The 17,298-nt window shown below is 45.7% G+C and overlaps 1 protein-coding gene and 1 long non-coding RNA gene across 2 annotated transcripts in view; one reads left to right on the top strand and one right to left on the bottom strand.

The window, feature by feature from the left end:
* LOC118560219 (NLR family CARD domain-containing protein 3-like) overlaps nucleotides 1–17,298 on the top strand; it is a 60,263-nt gene that overhangs the window by 20,920 nt on the left and 22,045 nt on the right. Inside the window, exon 3 of the mRNA XM_036131055.1 lies at nucleotides 16,543–16,869. Coding sequence (XP_035986948.1) covers nucleotides 16,543–16,869 — 327 coding nt within the window. The remainder of the gene's footprint in view (nucleotides 1–16,542; nucleotides 16,870–17,298) is intronic.
* Nucleotides 3,375–4,551, bottom strand: LOC118560268. Its single transcript, XR_004929227.1, has 2 exons — nucleotides 3,561–4,551; nucleotides 3,375–3,485 (listed from the first exon to the last, which is right to left on the bottom strand). It is a non-coding gene; the product is annotated as an uncharacterized LOC118560268 (long non-coding RNA).

The raw sequence follows: 17,298 nt of genomic DNA, 5'->3' as shown, positions 1-17,298 counted from the left end.
ACCGGACTTCCCCTTTAAAGTTACTAATATTGATTTCAGAGTAAAATGGTTTTGACATAACAAATATGCAAATATTGATAATAAAAATAATATACTACGCTGGGAATGGGTGGGTTCTTGTAAAAATTCAAGTTATCCTAGGTCTTGGTTTAAATCTTGTCTTCTTTGTCTTAATGGTTTTAAAGGAAGTGACTATAGCGCATGAGTCAAGAGGTCATTAAGTGGACAGACTCATAAAAGTTGGATACCGAGAAGATGCCCACACATGTTACTTATTAACTAGGTCCCAGTAAACAGTACATAGACATACAAGATGTAAACAATTTACACATACTAAGAGTACTGAAGCATAACCCATATTAAACAAAATAATAATAATGAATTTGAACATTAAAAAGATAATGAAATAACCAGTAGGCTTCAAATAATTAAAAATTGAATTAAGAGAAAACAAATTAATTAATAATAAGAATTAAATTCAATGACAGTAACACTGTCAATTAATTAGGTAGCCAAGTACTTCTTGTTGATATTGATAGCTTTCTTATTGTTGTATTTATTAAAATAATGTAAAAAGTTAAAATTAAATTTTATTTTATTTTGCCCCCCCCTGTCCAAAAAGTGAGGGGGCAACTCAGACCACACATAGGTAATTTAAAAAATGACATTGTGTCCATCCATTTTCCAACCTACTCATGGGGTCGGGGGAGGGGGGGGGGGGGGGGGGGGGTTGCTGGTGCCTATCTCCAGCATTCACTGGGCGAGAGGCAGGGTACACCCTGATCAGGTCGCCAGGGCAACACAGAGACATACAGGACAGACAACCATTCACACACACATACAAACTCCAGCTAAGGACATTTTAGAGACAATTTAGAGAAGCCAATTAACCGAACAGTCATGTTTTTGGACTGTGGGAGGAAACCGGAGTACCTCGAGAGAACCCACACATGCACAGGGAGAACATCCATAAATCCCGATGAATCCAATCAATTACTTCGACTGCAGTCATGTCTTGATGACATCAAAAGCTGGATGACTTTAAATTTCCTGCATCTAAATTCTGACAAGACCGAAGTTTTAATCTTTGGGCCAGAGTCCTCAAAAAATAAACTTCTTAACCAATCACTTAATCTGGATGGCATTAACCTGGCCTCTGGTAATAAAGTAAAAAATCTTGGTGTTATTTTTGACCAAGACATGTCATTTAAATCCCATATTAAACAGGTTTCCAGAGTTTCCTTTTTTCACCTCCGGAATATCGCCAAAATTAGAAACATTCTGTCCAGGAGTGATGCTGAAAAACTGGTCCATGCATTTGTTACTTCAAGGCTGGACTATTGTAATTCTTTACTATCAGGAAGTCCACAAAATGCAGTTCAAAGTCTTCAGCTGATCCAAAATGCTGCAGCAAGAGTTCTGATGAAAATCAACAAGAGGGATCATATTTCTCCAATTTTAGCTTCCCTTCATTGGCTTCCTGTTAAATCAAGAATAGAATTTAAAATTCTTCTTCTAACGTATAAAGCCCTTCATAATCAAACTCCATCATATATCAGAGCTCTGATTACCCCGTATGTTCCTAACAGAGCACTTCGCTCTCAGACCGCAGGTCTGCTGGTGGTTCCTAGAGTCTCTAAAAGTAGAATGGGAGGCAGATCCTTTAGCTATCAGGCTCCTCTCCTGTGGAACCAACTCCCAGTTTTGGTCCGTGAGGCAGACACCCTGTCTACTTTTAAGACTAGGCTTAAAACTTTTCTTTTTGACAAAAATTATAACTAGTGACTCATGTTACTCTCAGCTACCTTTATAGTTTTACTGCTATAGGCTTAGGCTACTGGAGTATATCAGGATCTAATTTTCTCACTCTATTGAGTTCTACTGTTCTTCAATTATGCATTATGTGTTGTCATTTCTGCTTTAAATTTCTGTTCTCTCTCTTTTCTCTTCATAGCAGGTACACCTGGTCTGGCGTTCTGTTAACTGTGACATCATCCAGAGAAGACGGCTCACCCGCTACTACCATCTAATGTAGAACAGATTACTAGATCAATGTGTGCTTCTGTGCTTTTTTGTCTGTCTTGTTGTGTCTCTGTTCTGTCTTCTGTAACCCCAGTCGGTCGAGGCAGATGACCGTTCATACTGAGCCCGGTTCTGCCGGAGGTTTTCCTTCCCGTTAATGGGTGGTTTTTCTTCCCACTGTCGCTTCATGCTTGCTCAGTATGAGGGATTGCAGCAAAGCCATGTACAATGCAGATGACTCTCCCTGTGGCTCTACGCTTCCCCAGGAGTGAATGCTGCTTGTCGGGACTTTGATGCAATCAACTGGTTTCCTTATATAGGACATTTTTGACCAATCTGTATAATCTGACCCAATCTGTATAATATGATTGAACTTGACTTTGTAAAGTGCCTTGAGATGACATGTTTCATGATTTGGCGCTATGTAAATAAAATTGAATTGAATTGAATTGAACATGCAAACTCCGTGCAGAAAGACCCAGGGTTGAATTTGAACCCAGGACCTTCTTGCTGCAAGGCAACAGTGCTACCCACTGTGCCACTGTGCAGCCCTGACACTGTGTCTTCTCTTGGAATGAACTTACCATTCCTACATTTTTCCTACTTTTCTGGAATTACCATAGGGACTGCTCCCGGATTTTTAGTTAACTGTCTTGCTGTATACCATGACCAGCTATACCATGTATTACGTATGGCTCTTTGCCATAAAGAATCACCCCTTGGTCTTATTCCATGCCATTTAATATCCTGTAATTTCTTTACTGATCTTGTTGTAGGGGCTTTTGGATGGTGTTTTTTTCATAGAATTTATCTAAACCTTCAGAGAAATCTTCACATCCTTCCTTTTTAGAACATCCATACTCTTTAGAATCTGGTTTTGTGAATTCTAATATTAGGTTGTTGTCATGGTCTGATGTTACGTCAACTGGACAAGTTGCTTTTGTAATACGGTTTGGAATCTGGTGTTGGAATCTTATTATTGAGGGTTCAGTAGTATTTAAAACTTCCTTTGTGGATTTAATTGTATTTGAAACTACTGCTATTGTGTGTTTATTTGTATTTGACACTCCTGTCCGTAGATTAATTTTTTTGATGCTGATGGGACTGTAAATGTCTTTACATTAAGGTTGTCGGTTTATTTAGTCCTGGTTTGGTGACTGAAGTAGGTAAAGTCACATTTCCACTAGGAATGGTCACTTTCTTCACTTCTAATGTAGTTCTAGTAGCCGCTGTTGTTGGGAAAAAAACAATTTACTTCTTCTGGTAAAACCTCTTTTTCGGTAAGTTCCATAATGTCATGTTTGCCTTGAGATGTCGGGCCCACATGCAGAAACACACTCGGTAACGACAGGTAAGTTTTAAAAGGTTTATTGTTTACACAGGCGAGAATGCTAGTCGGCGAAGCTAATCTGCGGGCAGGAAGATACTCGGGCAGGAACTCGGGCGGCGGGGACCAGGTCGATCTGGAGGGAAGGGGAGAACGTTAATTCTGGGAAGGGAAAGCCCCAAGGAAAGTATTCAGGGGAACGTAAGCTTACCACGAGGTGCAAGAAACCCGACCGGGGAGGACGGCAGTGTGGACTCAGCTGAATGTTGGTCGTAGGTGTCCGGGCGGCTGAGAGCGGGGCGAGAGGTCCGAGCAGCACCGGAGGATTCAGGACAGCGGATGGAACCTGGGAGTCGTCGGGAGTGCGTCTCGTCCGAGAAGCAAGGCTCCACTCAAGATGAACGGGGAAATCCCAAGAGGCAGCACGAGTAGGACTGAGGAGCTCGAAGGAGGACGAAGGAGCACGAGGAGGTACCACAACGGTAACACTCAGGCATCCACCCGCTGTCCGAGTGCAGATCTTATAGTGCAGCTCCGGTGCTGCTGACGAGCTGCAGGTGCGCCTACTCCGCCCACCAGCCAACCGCGAACACCTGTGGACGAAGCAAAGATGGCAACAGGCTGCATGGCCCTGCCAGCTGAGTCCTGACACCACCCCCCCTCAAGGGTCGCCACCTGGCGGCCCAGAGGAGGACGTAGACGGACGAGAGGAGAGAAACGAGTCAATGAATGAGCGGTCCGGGATGGCGGAGCCCGGGATCCAGGACCGATCCTCGGGACCGCGGCCCACCCAGTCGACGAGATACTGGAACCCCTTACCTCGTCGACGGGAGGCCACGATCCGTTGGATCTGACGTCCATGATGGTCCTGGGAGGGTGGTGGGGGTTCGGCCGGAGGGCACAAGGGGCTGGAGTTGACTGGCTTGATCTGAGAGACATGGAACGTGGGATGAACTCGGGAGTGGGATGGGAGGCGGAGACGGACAGTCGTGGGGCTGGGTATGGAGGTTATCTCGTAGGGGCCCGTGAATCGTGGGGACAGTTTGCGTGAGGCTGCTCGGGAGGGGAGGTCACGGGTGGAGAGCCAGACTTGTTGACCTGGTTGATAACTCGGGGCTGGGATGCGTTTACGGTCAGCGAACCTGCGGTTATTCTCGGCGGTGTCCTTTAAGGCCTGGATGGTTTGGGACCAGTAACGTTTGCAGCGGTCAATGTGATCCTTTACTGAGGGTACGGCGATCTGTCTGCTGTCATCGGGGAGTAGTGGTGGCTGGTAACCCAGAGAGACCTCGAAGGGGGACATTCCAGTTGCGGCGGAGACATGGCTGTTGTGTGCATATTCTACCCAGGGTAGATATTTGCTCCAGTCGGATGGGTTCTGTGAGGTGAGGCAGCGGAGGGCGGTCTCCAGCTCCTGGTTCAAACGTTCTGTCTGACCGTTGGTCTGCGGGTGGTAGCCCGAGGTTAGGGTATACCGGGCCCCCAGGGCCACGGCAAACTCCTTCCATACCCGCGATATGAATTGGGGACCACGGTCAGACAGAACCTCCTGTGGGATTCCGTGTAGGCGGAATACATGTTTGACCAGGAGCTGGGCCGTTTGAAGAGCTGAGGGTAGTTTTCTGAGGGGTATGAGATGACAGGCCTTGGAAAAACGGTCGATTACTGTTAAAATGACTGTCATACCTTGAGACGAGGGAAGCCCGGTAACAAAGTCCAGGGCGATATGGGACCAGGGGCGCTCTGGGACAGGCAGAGGCTGAAGGAGACCCGCAGGTGGCCGGTTTGAGGGTTTGCTTTGAGCGCACACGGGACATGAGAGAACAAAATCCTTGACGTCTTGGGACATGGAGGGCCACCAGAACTGCCGGGACAAAAAGGAACGGGTTCGATGAATGCCTGGGTGAGCCGAGAATTTCTCTGAATGAGCCCACTGTAGTACTCGGGTACGAGCTGAGGAGGGGACATAGGTTCGGTTGGGGGGGCCGGTTCCAGGGTCTGGATCCGTGAGCTGGGCCTGGGAGATTACGTCCTGGATCTCCCACTGGAGGGCTCCAAAAACACAAGACGGGGGAATTATTGTTGCAGGTTCCTTCTCTGCGTCGGGAGGTGAGTAGAGGCGGGACAGAGCGTCTGGCTTCTGATTCTTCGAACCGGGGCGGTAGGAGATAGATAAATTAAACCGAGAGAAAAAAAGGGACCAGCGGGCTTGTCTGGGGTTTAGTCTCTTAGCTGTCTGAATGTAAGCCAGATTCTTATGGTCAGTCCAGATGAGGACGGGCTGCTCGGACCCCTCAAGCCAATGGCGCCATTCCTCCAGGGCAAGTTTGATTGCGAGCAGCTCTCTGTCGCCCACATCATAATTTCGTTCAGCGGGAGACAACCGTCGAGAGAAGAAAGCACAGGGGTGCAGTTTGTGATCCTGGTCGGAGCTCTGGGAAAGAATCGCGCCCACTCCTGTGTCCGAGGCGTCGATCTCGACCACAAACTGTTTCTTTGGATCGGGGTGGATGAGGATAGGTGCTTGGGAGAACCTTCTCTTGAGGTCCATGAACGCCGTATTCGCTTGCGGGTTCCAGGAGAAAGGTATCTTGACCGACGTGAGGGCGTGGAGAGGGGCGGCGATCTGGCTGTAACCCCGGATGAACCGACGATAAAAGTTGGCGAAGCCCAGGAATCGTTGGAGCTCCTTCCGGGTCTCGGGGACCGGCCAGTCGAGGACCGCCTTGATCTTCTCGGGGTCAGATCTGACTCTTCCCCCCTCCAAAATGAGGCCGAGGAAGGACACAGAGGGTTTGTGGAACTCACATTTTTCAGCTTTGACGAACAGCTTGTTCTCAAGCAGGCGTTGCAGGACCAGCCGAACATGATGCTGATGTTCTGTGGGATTGTTTGAATAAATGAGTATATCGTCAAGGTAAACAAAGACGAACACATTGAGGAAGTCTCGGAGGACGTCGTTGACCAGAGCCTGGAATACTGCTGGGGCGTTGCAAAGGCCGAACGGCATGACTTGGTACTCAAAGTGGCCCAGTGGAGTCTTGAAAGCTGTCTTCCACTCATCTCCCCGGCGGATCCGCACCAGGTGGTAAGCATTACGTAAGTCTAACTTAGTGAAGACCGTGGCTGACTGGACCGGTTCTAGGGCTGAGGAAAGGAGTGGGAGAGGATACTTATTTTTTACTGTGATGGCGTTTAACCCTCGATAATCGATACAGGGGCGTAGGGAACCGTCCTTCTTGGACACGAAGAAAAACCCTGCTCCTAAAGGGGAAGACGAGGTTCTGATCAGCCCGGCTGCTAACGACTCTTTGATATATTTCTCCAGGGCCTGGCGCTCAGCCTGGGAGATATTATAAAGGCGACTAGCCGGCAGCGGGGCACCTGGTAAAAGGTCTATAGCGCAGTCGTATGGCCGATGCGGCGGCAAGGAGCAAGCTTGGGTCTTATTGAAGACCTGCCTTAAGTCATAGTAACACTCGGGTACCAACTTTAAGAGCTCAGGATCTACCTGACTAAGTGGTTTCGCGGGAGTCTGACACGAAGGCACCGCAGACTGTAAGCAGACGGCGTGACAGTTGGACGACCAGGTCTCAACTCGCCGCTCTGCCCAATTTAGATGTGGGTTATGCTGCTGTAACCAGGGGAAACCTAAAACCAAGGGCGCGTGCTTAACAGGGAACACAAAAAAGACCAGCCGTTCTCTATGGTTCCCAGAAACGACCAACTCTAACGGCGTGGTTCTATGGGTAATCTTGGGCAGAACTCCACCATCTAGTGCTGAAACTTGGAGTGGAGAGGTAAGTGGGACGGTCTCAAAACCAGCCCGTTGAACAAAAGCTTGATCAATTAAATTAAAATCGCACCCTGAATCAACCAGAGCGGAAAACGAAAAAGTGTCTCGGAAAGAGACAATCGCAGCCCTTAAACAAAGTCGCGGAGGAGAAGTTAGTGTTTGCTTGGACTGGTCCGCCGGTCCCTCCGGAATGACCGGCGGACCTACTCTTTTGGCCGCTCTGGGCAGTTCTTAATAAAATGAGCGGCAGAGGCACAATACAAACACAGCTTGGAAGTCATCCGCTTCTCCCTTTCGTCAGGGGTTAACCGAACCCGGCCCAACTGCATGGGCTCCGGAGGGGGAAGCGGTGACTCGACCGGTCTAGGAAAGCTTCGCTCGGGAGGAGGCGGCCGGGAAGCGAGCGGACCCACGGGTCGGTTCCTGGACCGAACCCGGAGACGGTTATCAATTCGGATAGCCAAAGCGATAAACTCATTAAGAGTGGCAGGTTCCTGCTGACGCATCAACTCGTCCTTGAGGGACTCATCTAGTGCTTGAAAAAACACGGTTTTTAGCGCGCGCTGCTCCCATCCTGCCGCAGCGGCCACCGTGCGAAACTCAATAGCGAAGTCGGCGACGCGCCTGCCCCGCTGTCGGAGGGCTAAAAGTCGCCGAGAGTCCTGAACCTCATCAACTTCAGCTGCAAAAACTGTCTTAAACTCGGAAATAAACTCGTTAAAAGAGCAACCAAACTGCTGGCAATTAGGGAATCGGGTCTCTGCCCACTTAAGGGCTCGGCCGGTAAGCAGCCGTAAAATAAAAGAAATCTTCACGTCATCCTGGTCAAACAAGCGAGGGGAACGGTTAAAAACTAGGGCACATTGGAACAAAAATCCTCCGCAGTCACCACTGTCTCCGGAGAATTTCTCCGGAGCAGGGGAGGAGGCTTGGGGATCGGGCGGTGACGTCACCGGAAACACGACTGGCTCGGGAGCGGGAGTAGGAGGGGCTGGAGCGGCTGCCTGCTGGCTAGCATTTAGCATGGCCGTGAGTTGGTTAATTTGGCCGGCTAAACTCTGTATCTGGCCTTGCAGACCTACGACAGTGGATTCTAACCCACGGATCTGGTCTTGCTGGACCGCTAGCGCCCCACCGAGTGTGCCTGCTGAGTCGCTTTGGCCTGAGTGTTCTTCTGTCATGTTTGCCTTGAGATGTCGGGCCCACATGCAGAAACACACTCGGTAACGACAGGTAAGTTTTAAAAGGTTTATTGTTTACACAGGCGAGAATGCTAGTCGGCGAAGCTAATCTGCGGGCAGGAAGATACTCGGGCAGGAACTCGGGCGGCGGGGACCAGGTCGATCTGGAGGGAAGGGGAGAACGTTAATTCTGGGAAGGGAAAGCCCCAAGGAAAGTATTCAGGGGAACGTAAGCTTACCACGAGGTGCAAGAAACCCGACCGGGGAGGGGATAATCCAACCACAATTTGCATTCCAAACAGTAATTTTACAATGAATGTTTTCTTAATTTTGAGCTGATAATTGATGGCTTACATTGGTATGTGAATTACACATCCTTCGTCTTTCACCTTTTTTGCAGTAATCTAGAAACAATCACATTTCTTTCAACCAAGTCATATTTATCACTGTCTGGCTCCACGTGTATCATAATACGGTCATTAAACATTTGAACTAAAGCAGTTAATTCCTTGTTTCCTATCCGTTCTAAAGCACCACTTAATGATACTACATTGGCGTTTTCTAGATCCGTCATTATTAAGTCATATTTATAATTTTCCTCGGAATCTCTGTAGGATTCTATTTTTGTTTCTACCTCAAAATTCTGTTCTGTCTCTCTTTGAGGTCGGTTGCATCTCAGCTCTCTCTCTGGAGCTCCTTATCTGCCTTCCCTGCCCCCTCTCTCCTGCTATATGCTTCGTCTTGTCTTTTTGAGCACTTTCTTCATAATAACCCGAACTCTGAAAAATCATGGATCTGGTAAGCTGATCTCTCAATGCTATTGATACATTTTTTTTGACGGGTAGGCAACGAAAGGGGGACCCGTCCTGTCCTGATTTGACTATTTTTGTGAGATACACCCTACATTCCTGGATAGAAAATGGTGTGTCCTTCGACTCTGTCATTCCTAGACGTTTAAAACGTTTGAATGTTTGGATTCAGGATACTTGGATTTCTACATATTGGACTCGGTGGATCTTTGATGTATCAGTAAATACAGTGGATGTCGGACAGCATGGGATTAATTTCCACTGTTATGCTGATGATACTCAGCTATATTTATCCATAAATCCTGATGAATCCAATCAATTACTTCGACTGCAGTCATGTCTTGATGACATCAAAAGCTGGATGACTTTAAATTTCCTGCATCTAAATTCTGACAAGACCGAAGTTTTAATCTTTGGGCCAGAGTCCTCAAAAAATAAACTTCTTAACCAATCACTTAATCTGGGTGGCATTAACCTGGCCTCTGGTAATAAAGTAAAAAATCTTGGTGTTATTTTTGACCAAGACATGTCATTTAAATCCCATATTAAACAGGTTTCCAGAGTTTCCTTTTTTCACCTCCGGAATATCGCCAAAATTAGAAACATTCTGTCCAGGAGTGATGCTGAAAAACTAGTCCATGCATTTGTTACTTCAAGGCTGGACTATTGTAATTCTTTACTATCAGGAAGTCCACAAAATGCAGTTCAAAGCCTTCAGCTGATCCAAAATGCTGCAGCAAGAGTTCTGATGAAAATCAACAAGAGGGATCATATTTCTCCAATTTTAGCTTCCCTTCATTGGCTTCCTGTTAAATCAAGAATAGAATTTAAAATTCTTCTTCTAACGTATAAAGCCCTTAATAATCAAGCTCCATCATATATCAGAGCTCTGATTACCCCGTATGTTCCTAACAGAGCACTTCGCTCTCAGACTGCAGGTCTGCTGGTGGTTCCTAGAGTCTCTAGAAGTAGAATGGGAGGCAGATCCTTTAGCTATCAGGCTCCTCTCCTGTGGAACCAACTCCCAGTTTTGGTCCGTGAGGCAGACACCCTGTCTACTTTTAAGAATAATCTTAAAACTTTTCTTTTTGACAAAAATTATAACTAATGGCTTATGTTACTTTCAGCTATCTTTATAGTTTTACTGCTATAGGCTTAGGCTACTGGAGTATATCAGGATCTAATTTTCTCACTCTATTGAGTTCTACTGTTCTTCAATTATGCATTATGTGTTGTCATTTCTGCTTTAACTTTCTGTTCTCTCTCTTTTCTCTTCATAGTAGGTACACCTGGTCTGGCGTTCTGTTAACTGTGACATCATCCAGAGAAGACGGCTCACCCGCTACTACCATCTAATGTAGAACAGATTACTAGATCAATGTGTGCTTCTGTGCTTTTTTGTCTCTCTTGTTGTGTCTCTGTTCTGTCTTCTGTAACCCCAGTCGGTCGAGGCAGATGACCGTTCATACTGAGCCCGGTTCTGCCGGAGGTTTTTCCTTCCCGTTAATGGGTGGTTTTTCTTCCCACTGTCGCTTCATGCTTGCTCAGTATGAGGCATTGCAGCAAAGCCATGTACAATGCAGATGACTCTTCCTGTGGCTCTACGCTTCCCCAGGAGTGAATGCTGCTTGTCGGGACTTTGATGCAATCAACTGGTTTCCTTATATAGGACATTTTTGACCAATCTGTATAATATGATTGAACTTGACTTTGTAAAGTGCCTTGAGATGACATGTTTCATGATTTGGCGCTATATAAATAAAATTGAATTGAATTGAATTGAATAGCCATTTGGCCTTGATAAGTCTACCGGCTACAAATGACGCGCTCACTAAGGCGGTGAACGGACAGACCTGGAAGGTGAAGTAGCTGAACTGAAAAGCTGGCTGTGCTGGAACGCAGACTGGCTTTGGTGGTTGAACTCAAGGGCAGATGGGACAAAACTCTGGAAGTAAATGTGAAAAAGCCCAACAATTTGGAATATTTGATTTATTTGGAGCCAGCAAAAACTTAAAGCTAACAGGAAAGTCAGAGCAGCTTGTCTCATACACAAATAAAGTATTTGGATTTTGCCTTCCCTTATCAACGTAACCCTGGATTGTTATGACGGGACTGCTCAAAACTCTCCCCTGCCCCCTCCTTTCCCGCTGACATCTGTGGATGTTTTCTGAACTGCTGGGCTAGCTAAATAACATCAAGGACAATGGCCTCTGGAGAGCTTCCACAGAAATATAAACACTTCACCCAAACAGACACACATAACTGATGCTCACAAATACAGATGAACTTACACGCGACTAGCCTCAAATGTTTACCTTCTGCATATATGTTGTCTCGTATTATTTTTGTGCTTGTGCTATGAGGTTTTTTACGTAGGATTTCTCATAATGTAACGTTTTTTACAATATGATAAATTCTTGTCTTGTTCTCCCTCCACTACCCTCATGTTTTTAATCTTCCTTGAAATCAACAGATTTCAAGGGCAGCGCCCCCCGACCCCGTTCAGGTCCGGGGCAGTTTGGAGGTAAACGCTCCTAACGGCTGCGCTGATGTAGCAGCGGCTGACTGGCTGTGTTCCTGGCAACGCAAGGCCTCAGTCAATCTTTCCCCCAAAATGTTTAAGTGTACGTGATGGACGGTTGTACTGGAACTGAATTTTCGATTGCAATGCAAATTGTAATTGACCATCATGCTTTATGTATAGAGTAAGAGCTGGTGGAAGATTGCAGTAAAAAATACCAGGATAAAGTGCAGCAGTGATTACAGAGGAGTGGACCAGTTTCGGTTCAATCTGCCAGCTTAATGGCTTAAACGACCGGCCATTACTAAGGAGTGGATCTGTTTCGGTTGAGTTTGCATGTTATCTAAGCCATTACAAGGCCTTTGTTTGGGCAGTAGTATAAAGCTTGGTACTCATCATTAATCCAGACTTTTTGAATTGAGGAAGCTTCCTGGTGAGGAAGCAAAATGTATTCAACTCCTGAAAACAAGTGCAGTTGCTGTGTTCTTTACCTCTTTTGGAATATAATAGGAGAACATTGGTTTATTCCATACTCTTTATATTCCAGTTTGACACTTTTTCCACTTTTTCCACTTTTTTGATCATTGTAATAAATTTTCCCCTCAAACTCTGTGTATAATTTTGTACGAAGTTCTGTATCGGTTACCGCTGCCTTCCATTTGAATTCAGCAATGGTGTTTCTTTTCTTACGCATCCTTTTCGCTTTCACTCTTAATTGTTCTCTAAGACCTAAATGAGTCAATAACTTTGGTTCAGCTGGCAAAAGCACTGGTGTGTACTTGATTGAACCCAATAATGTTGTGTTGTACTTATGATACCACGTATCACTCCCCACTAATTGAACTGTGGTTGCGGTCGCTTGTTTGACCTCAAATGGTCCATCCCATCTCGAGCCGTTCTATTTTCGACTGAACACCTTGACGTACACCAGGTCTCCTGGTTCGACTGGTCTGTTCACCACCGTCTCTGGACAGGAACTTCTGGCTTTTTCCTGCAGATAGATAGCTCTATGGATAGCAGTTAGTTAATCCATATATGCTTTCAACTCTGTTTGTAGCTGTTCAAGTGCCGGGCCTTTGAATGGAAGCCTCCATTCAGGCACTGGCATTGTTCTGCCTGTTAGCATTTTATGCAGGGTTAAATGTGTGCTGCGATGCATCTGCATGCGATAGCTCATTAGCGCAAGCGGCAAAGCATCAACCCAGTTTAGTTTAGTAGAAGCACAGATTTTATTTAGCTTAGCTTTCAAAGTCCCGTTGATCCTTTCTACTATACCCTGACTCTGTGGGTGATAGACTGCTCCAAAGCGTTGTTTAATTCCTAGCTTTGACAAAACACCTTTTAACACCTTTTGGATAAAAGCTGAACCATTATCTGAACTGATTTCTTATGGGATGCTAAATCTCAGAATCACCTCTCTTGTCAGAAACTTAATCACTGTATCAGCTCCCAATGTCTTTGATGGGACTGCTTCAACCCATCGGCTGAATCGATCGATCACAACCAGCATGTACCTTTTCCCTTGTACTGGCTTTATCATGTCAACATAATCTATCACAAGATGTTTAAAGGGTCCCTCAGGGACCGGAATGTGACCAATCGGTGATTTTATGCCTTTACGAACATTGTTTTCTGCACATATTTCACATTGGCTCAAGATTTCATCCAAAATTGCTTGCATGTAAGGTGACCAATAACCCTGCCTTTTCAACTTCTCCATCACTTTACCTCTACCACAGTGATCCAAACCATGGGCTTCTGAGATCAACATTGTCAGCAATGTTACTGGTGCAACTGAATGTCCACTTTGTGATCTCCACAAACCACTTTCACTCATTGTCGCACCTCTCTGCGCCCAGAGAGCATGCTCACTCGCACCTGCCTCCTGTTGCATCAGAATGATGTCTTCTGGTGTCACCATTGGTTCCAAGGTGACCACAGGCGCCAAGATAGCCATCTGGCACTTAGACGCTAGTTTTGCTGCCTCATCTGCGGCGTTGTTCCCCATACTGACTAAATCATTACCTTTACGATGCGCATTGCATTTTATTATTGCCAGTCTTGATGGCATCATCATTGATGCAATCAGCTCTTTTAGCTGTTTTTTGATGTAATACTGGACTACCGTCTGCTCGTTTGAAAACTTTTTGTTTCCAAACAGCAGCAAACAGATAACACACCCCATGGGCATAAGCCGAGTCTGTGAATATGTTTGCTGCTTTTCCTTTTGCTAGTTTGCACGCTTCTGTTAATGCTTTTAGTTCTGCTTTTTGGGCGGAGCAAGGTTGCCCACATTTTTCTGCTTTGACTGTTACAAAACTGTCTCCTACTTGTTTAACCACAGCATAACCTGCATGGTTTCCAAGATGATCTCTGAAACATGACTCGTCAACAAAATAAGTGACTTCCGCGTTCATTATCGAAGTTGACTCCAAATCGGGTCTCAGTCTTGTGAATTTCATTGTTTCTGCAAGACACTCGTGTGGTTCTCCTTCACAGTCCAGTGGTACCATGTCACCAGGGTTGTTTGTTGTACACCTCTGTACAATCACGCCTGAGTATGTTAACAGTGGCATGTACTATAAACATCTTGCCTGAGTCATGACAGACTTTCCTTGATTTATCAGTTCTGGGATTTTGTGGTGGGTCGGTATTGTTACCGGGTAACCCATTGTTATGGTTGACGCGTAGTAGACTGCTGCTAGACCTTGATAACATGGTGGCCAGCCTTGGGCCACATTGTGTAGTTTAGTGTTGTAATAAGCAATGGCTTGCTTTCGTGATCCTACACAAGTTTCTTGCATTAGTACAGCTGATGCTTACAAGTTTTTCCTGTTGGCTACATACAGGTAAAATTCTTTATCGTAGTCTGGCAATGCCAAGGTTGGTGCCACTTGCATTTCCTGTTTTAGTGTCTTAAAAGCTATTTTAGCTTCAGTTGTCCATTTTAACACTGCTTTTAACGACTGGTTTCCTGTTTCTTTTATGAGTTCTCTAAGTGGTGCTGCTTTTTCTGCATAGTTTTCATTCCAATCCGCATTGAAACCTGTCATTCCCAAAAATGTCATCATTTCGCCGACTGTCCGTGGACTTGGAGCTTTGCTGACACCTTCCAATTGAGAAGGTGAAACGCCGACTGTTCCTTGTGATATTTGTCTTCCTAGGTAATCTACCTGCGGTTGACAATACTGTAGTTTTTGTTTTGAGACCTTGTGTCCTCCCTATGCTAATCTTTGTAGAACTTTGATTGAGTCCTGATAGTGTGTTTCCGCAGATTAACACATCCACATACTATAACACAGTTCCAGTTAAATCAAGTCCTTTCAAATAATTTCTTAGCACCTGATTGAATATGTGCGGGCTAAGCTTAAACCCCTGAGGCAATCGACTATAACTGAGCTTCTTACCTCTGTAGGTAAATGCGAATAAATGTTGTGACCCTTGAGCTAGCACAATGCTGAAAAATGCTGAACAGAGATCCATCACAGTGAAAAAACGTGCTTCAGATGGTATTTTTTTCCCCGTGTCCTGTCTAGCATTGTGGCTATAAGAAGTGATCTCTCATTGCCAAATGAAGCTTGACAGCTTTTGCTTTCACAAGTGGAGCAGTCGGCTATTGACCTATTGCTCCACTTGATTCATGCTTGTAAGTAGCTTTATTGTAATTTATGTAAGATGCAAAAAACTTATGTGGACAATGGGAAAGTGAAACAGCGAAGGAAGAACAAGAAGAGAAAGAGAAGAAAAGAGGCAAAGGAAAGAGTTAAAAAGGGAGAGATTGACAATACGGCTTCAGTCTGCTTCGTAACCTGCATACTCCCAGTTTTGGTCCGTGAGGCAGACACACTGTCTACTTTTAAGACTAATATTAAAACTTTCCTTTTTGACAAAGCTTATAGTTAGAGTGGCTTAGGTTACCCTGAGCTACCTCTATAGTTATGCTGCTATAGGCTTAGGCTGCTGGAGGACATCGGGGCCTATATTTCTCCCTCTACTGAGTGCTAGTGTTCTCCAGTCTTGCATGACTGTTGTCATTTCAGCTTTTAACTTTTTGTTCTCTCTCTTTTTTCTTCATAGAGGGTACACCTGGTCTGGCGTTCTGTTAACTGTGACATCATCCAGAGAAGACAGATCACCTGCTATTACCATCTAATGTAGAACAGATTACTGGATCAATGTGTGCTTCTGTGCTTTTTTGTCTGTCTTGTGTCTCTGCTCTGTCTTCTGTAACCCCCATTCGGGCGAGGCAGATGACTGTTCATACTGAGCCTGGTTCTGGTTCTGCTGGAGGTTTTCCTTCCTGTTAATGGGGAGTTTTCCTCTCCACTGTCGCTTCATGCTTGCTCAGGATGAGGGATTGCTGCAAAGCCATGGACAATGCAGACGACTCTCCCTGTGGCTCTACGCTTCTCCAGGAGTGAATGCTGCTTGTCAGGACTTTGAAGCAATCAACTGGTTCCCTTATATAGGACATTTTTGACCAATCTGTATAATATGATTGATTTTGACTTCGTTAAGTGCCTCGAGATGACATGTTTCATTAATTGGTGCTATATAAATAAAACTGAATTGAAACAATCAACATTTCTACTTAAGTCAGGTAATGAAGAATTTCTTTGGTTCTGACTACTTCTTTGGTTGCTGCTCCAAAAGTCCTGAATAAGAAAACAGGTCTTTATCAGAAACTGATTTAAACCGGTTTCTGTGAGACAGGAGACAGGTGAGCTCAGATCCCCTATCTCCTGTCTCACCTGGTTGGTCCTCCAGCAACCTGCTGGTTCTTCTTTAACCTGAACATTGAGTCAGAGAGACAGGGAGGAGACAATCATGTGACCATCAGAGCTGCTGCAATGTCCATCTCATCTTGTCTTCTGTTGTCCTCTCAGTCTCACAGGTGGTGGTGGTGGACACGGACATGGAGTCTGTCCTGCCCTGCAGAACCAGACCACTACTGCCTGGAGACACTAAAGTGGAGTGGAAGGACGAAGACAACAGGACAGTCCATGTGTATGAGAACGGTGAAGATCAGCCTGAAGATCAGGACCAGTTCTACAGCAACAGAACCAGGATGAATGAAGACCCACTGAGAACTGGAGACCTCAGTCTGACTCTGAAACACCCAACAGATAAAGACAGTAACGTCTACACCTGCATCGTCTCCAGCAGAGAGAGATACATCCCAAAGAAGAAACGAGTTCATCTCTGGGTCATAGGTCAGTGGGTTATATCTCTGGGTCAAAGGTCAGTGGGTTATATCTCCGGGTCAAAGGTCAGTGGGTTATATCTCCGGGTCAAAGATCAGTGGGTTATATCTCCGGGTCAAGGATCAGTGGGTTATATCTCCGGGTCAAAGGTCAGTGGGTTATACCTCCGGGTCAAAGGTCAGTGGGTTATACCTCCGGGTCAAAGGTCAGTGGGTTATATCTCCGGGTCAAAGGTCAGTGGGTTATATCTCCGGGTCAAAGATCAGTGGGTTATATCTCCGGGTCAAGGATCAGTGGGTTATATCTCCGGGTCAAAGGTCAGTGGGTTATACCTCCGGGTCAAAGGTCAGTGGGTTATACCTCCGGGTCAAAGGTCAGTGGGTTATATCTCCGGGTCAAAGGTCGGTGGGTTATATCTCCTGGTCAAAGGTCAGTGGG

This window comes from Fundulus heteroclitus, unplaced genomic scaffold, assembly GCF_011125445.2.
Source record: "Fundulus heteroclitus isolate FHET01 unplaced genomic scaffold, MU-UCD_Fhet_4.1 scaffold_41, whole genome shotgun sequence".
In the NCBI taxonomy this organism is placed as follows: Eukaryota; Metazoa; Chordata; class Actinopteri; order Cyprinodontiformes; family Fundulidae; genus Fundulus; species Fundulus heteroclitus.
This window is presented reverse-complemented; position numbering and strand designations above follow the sequence as displayed.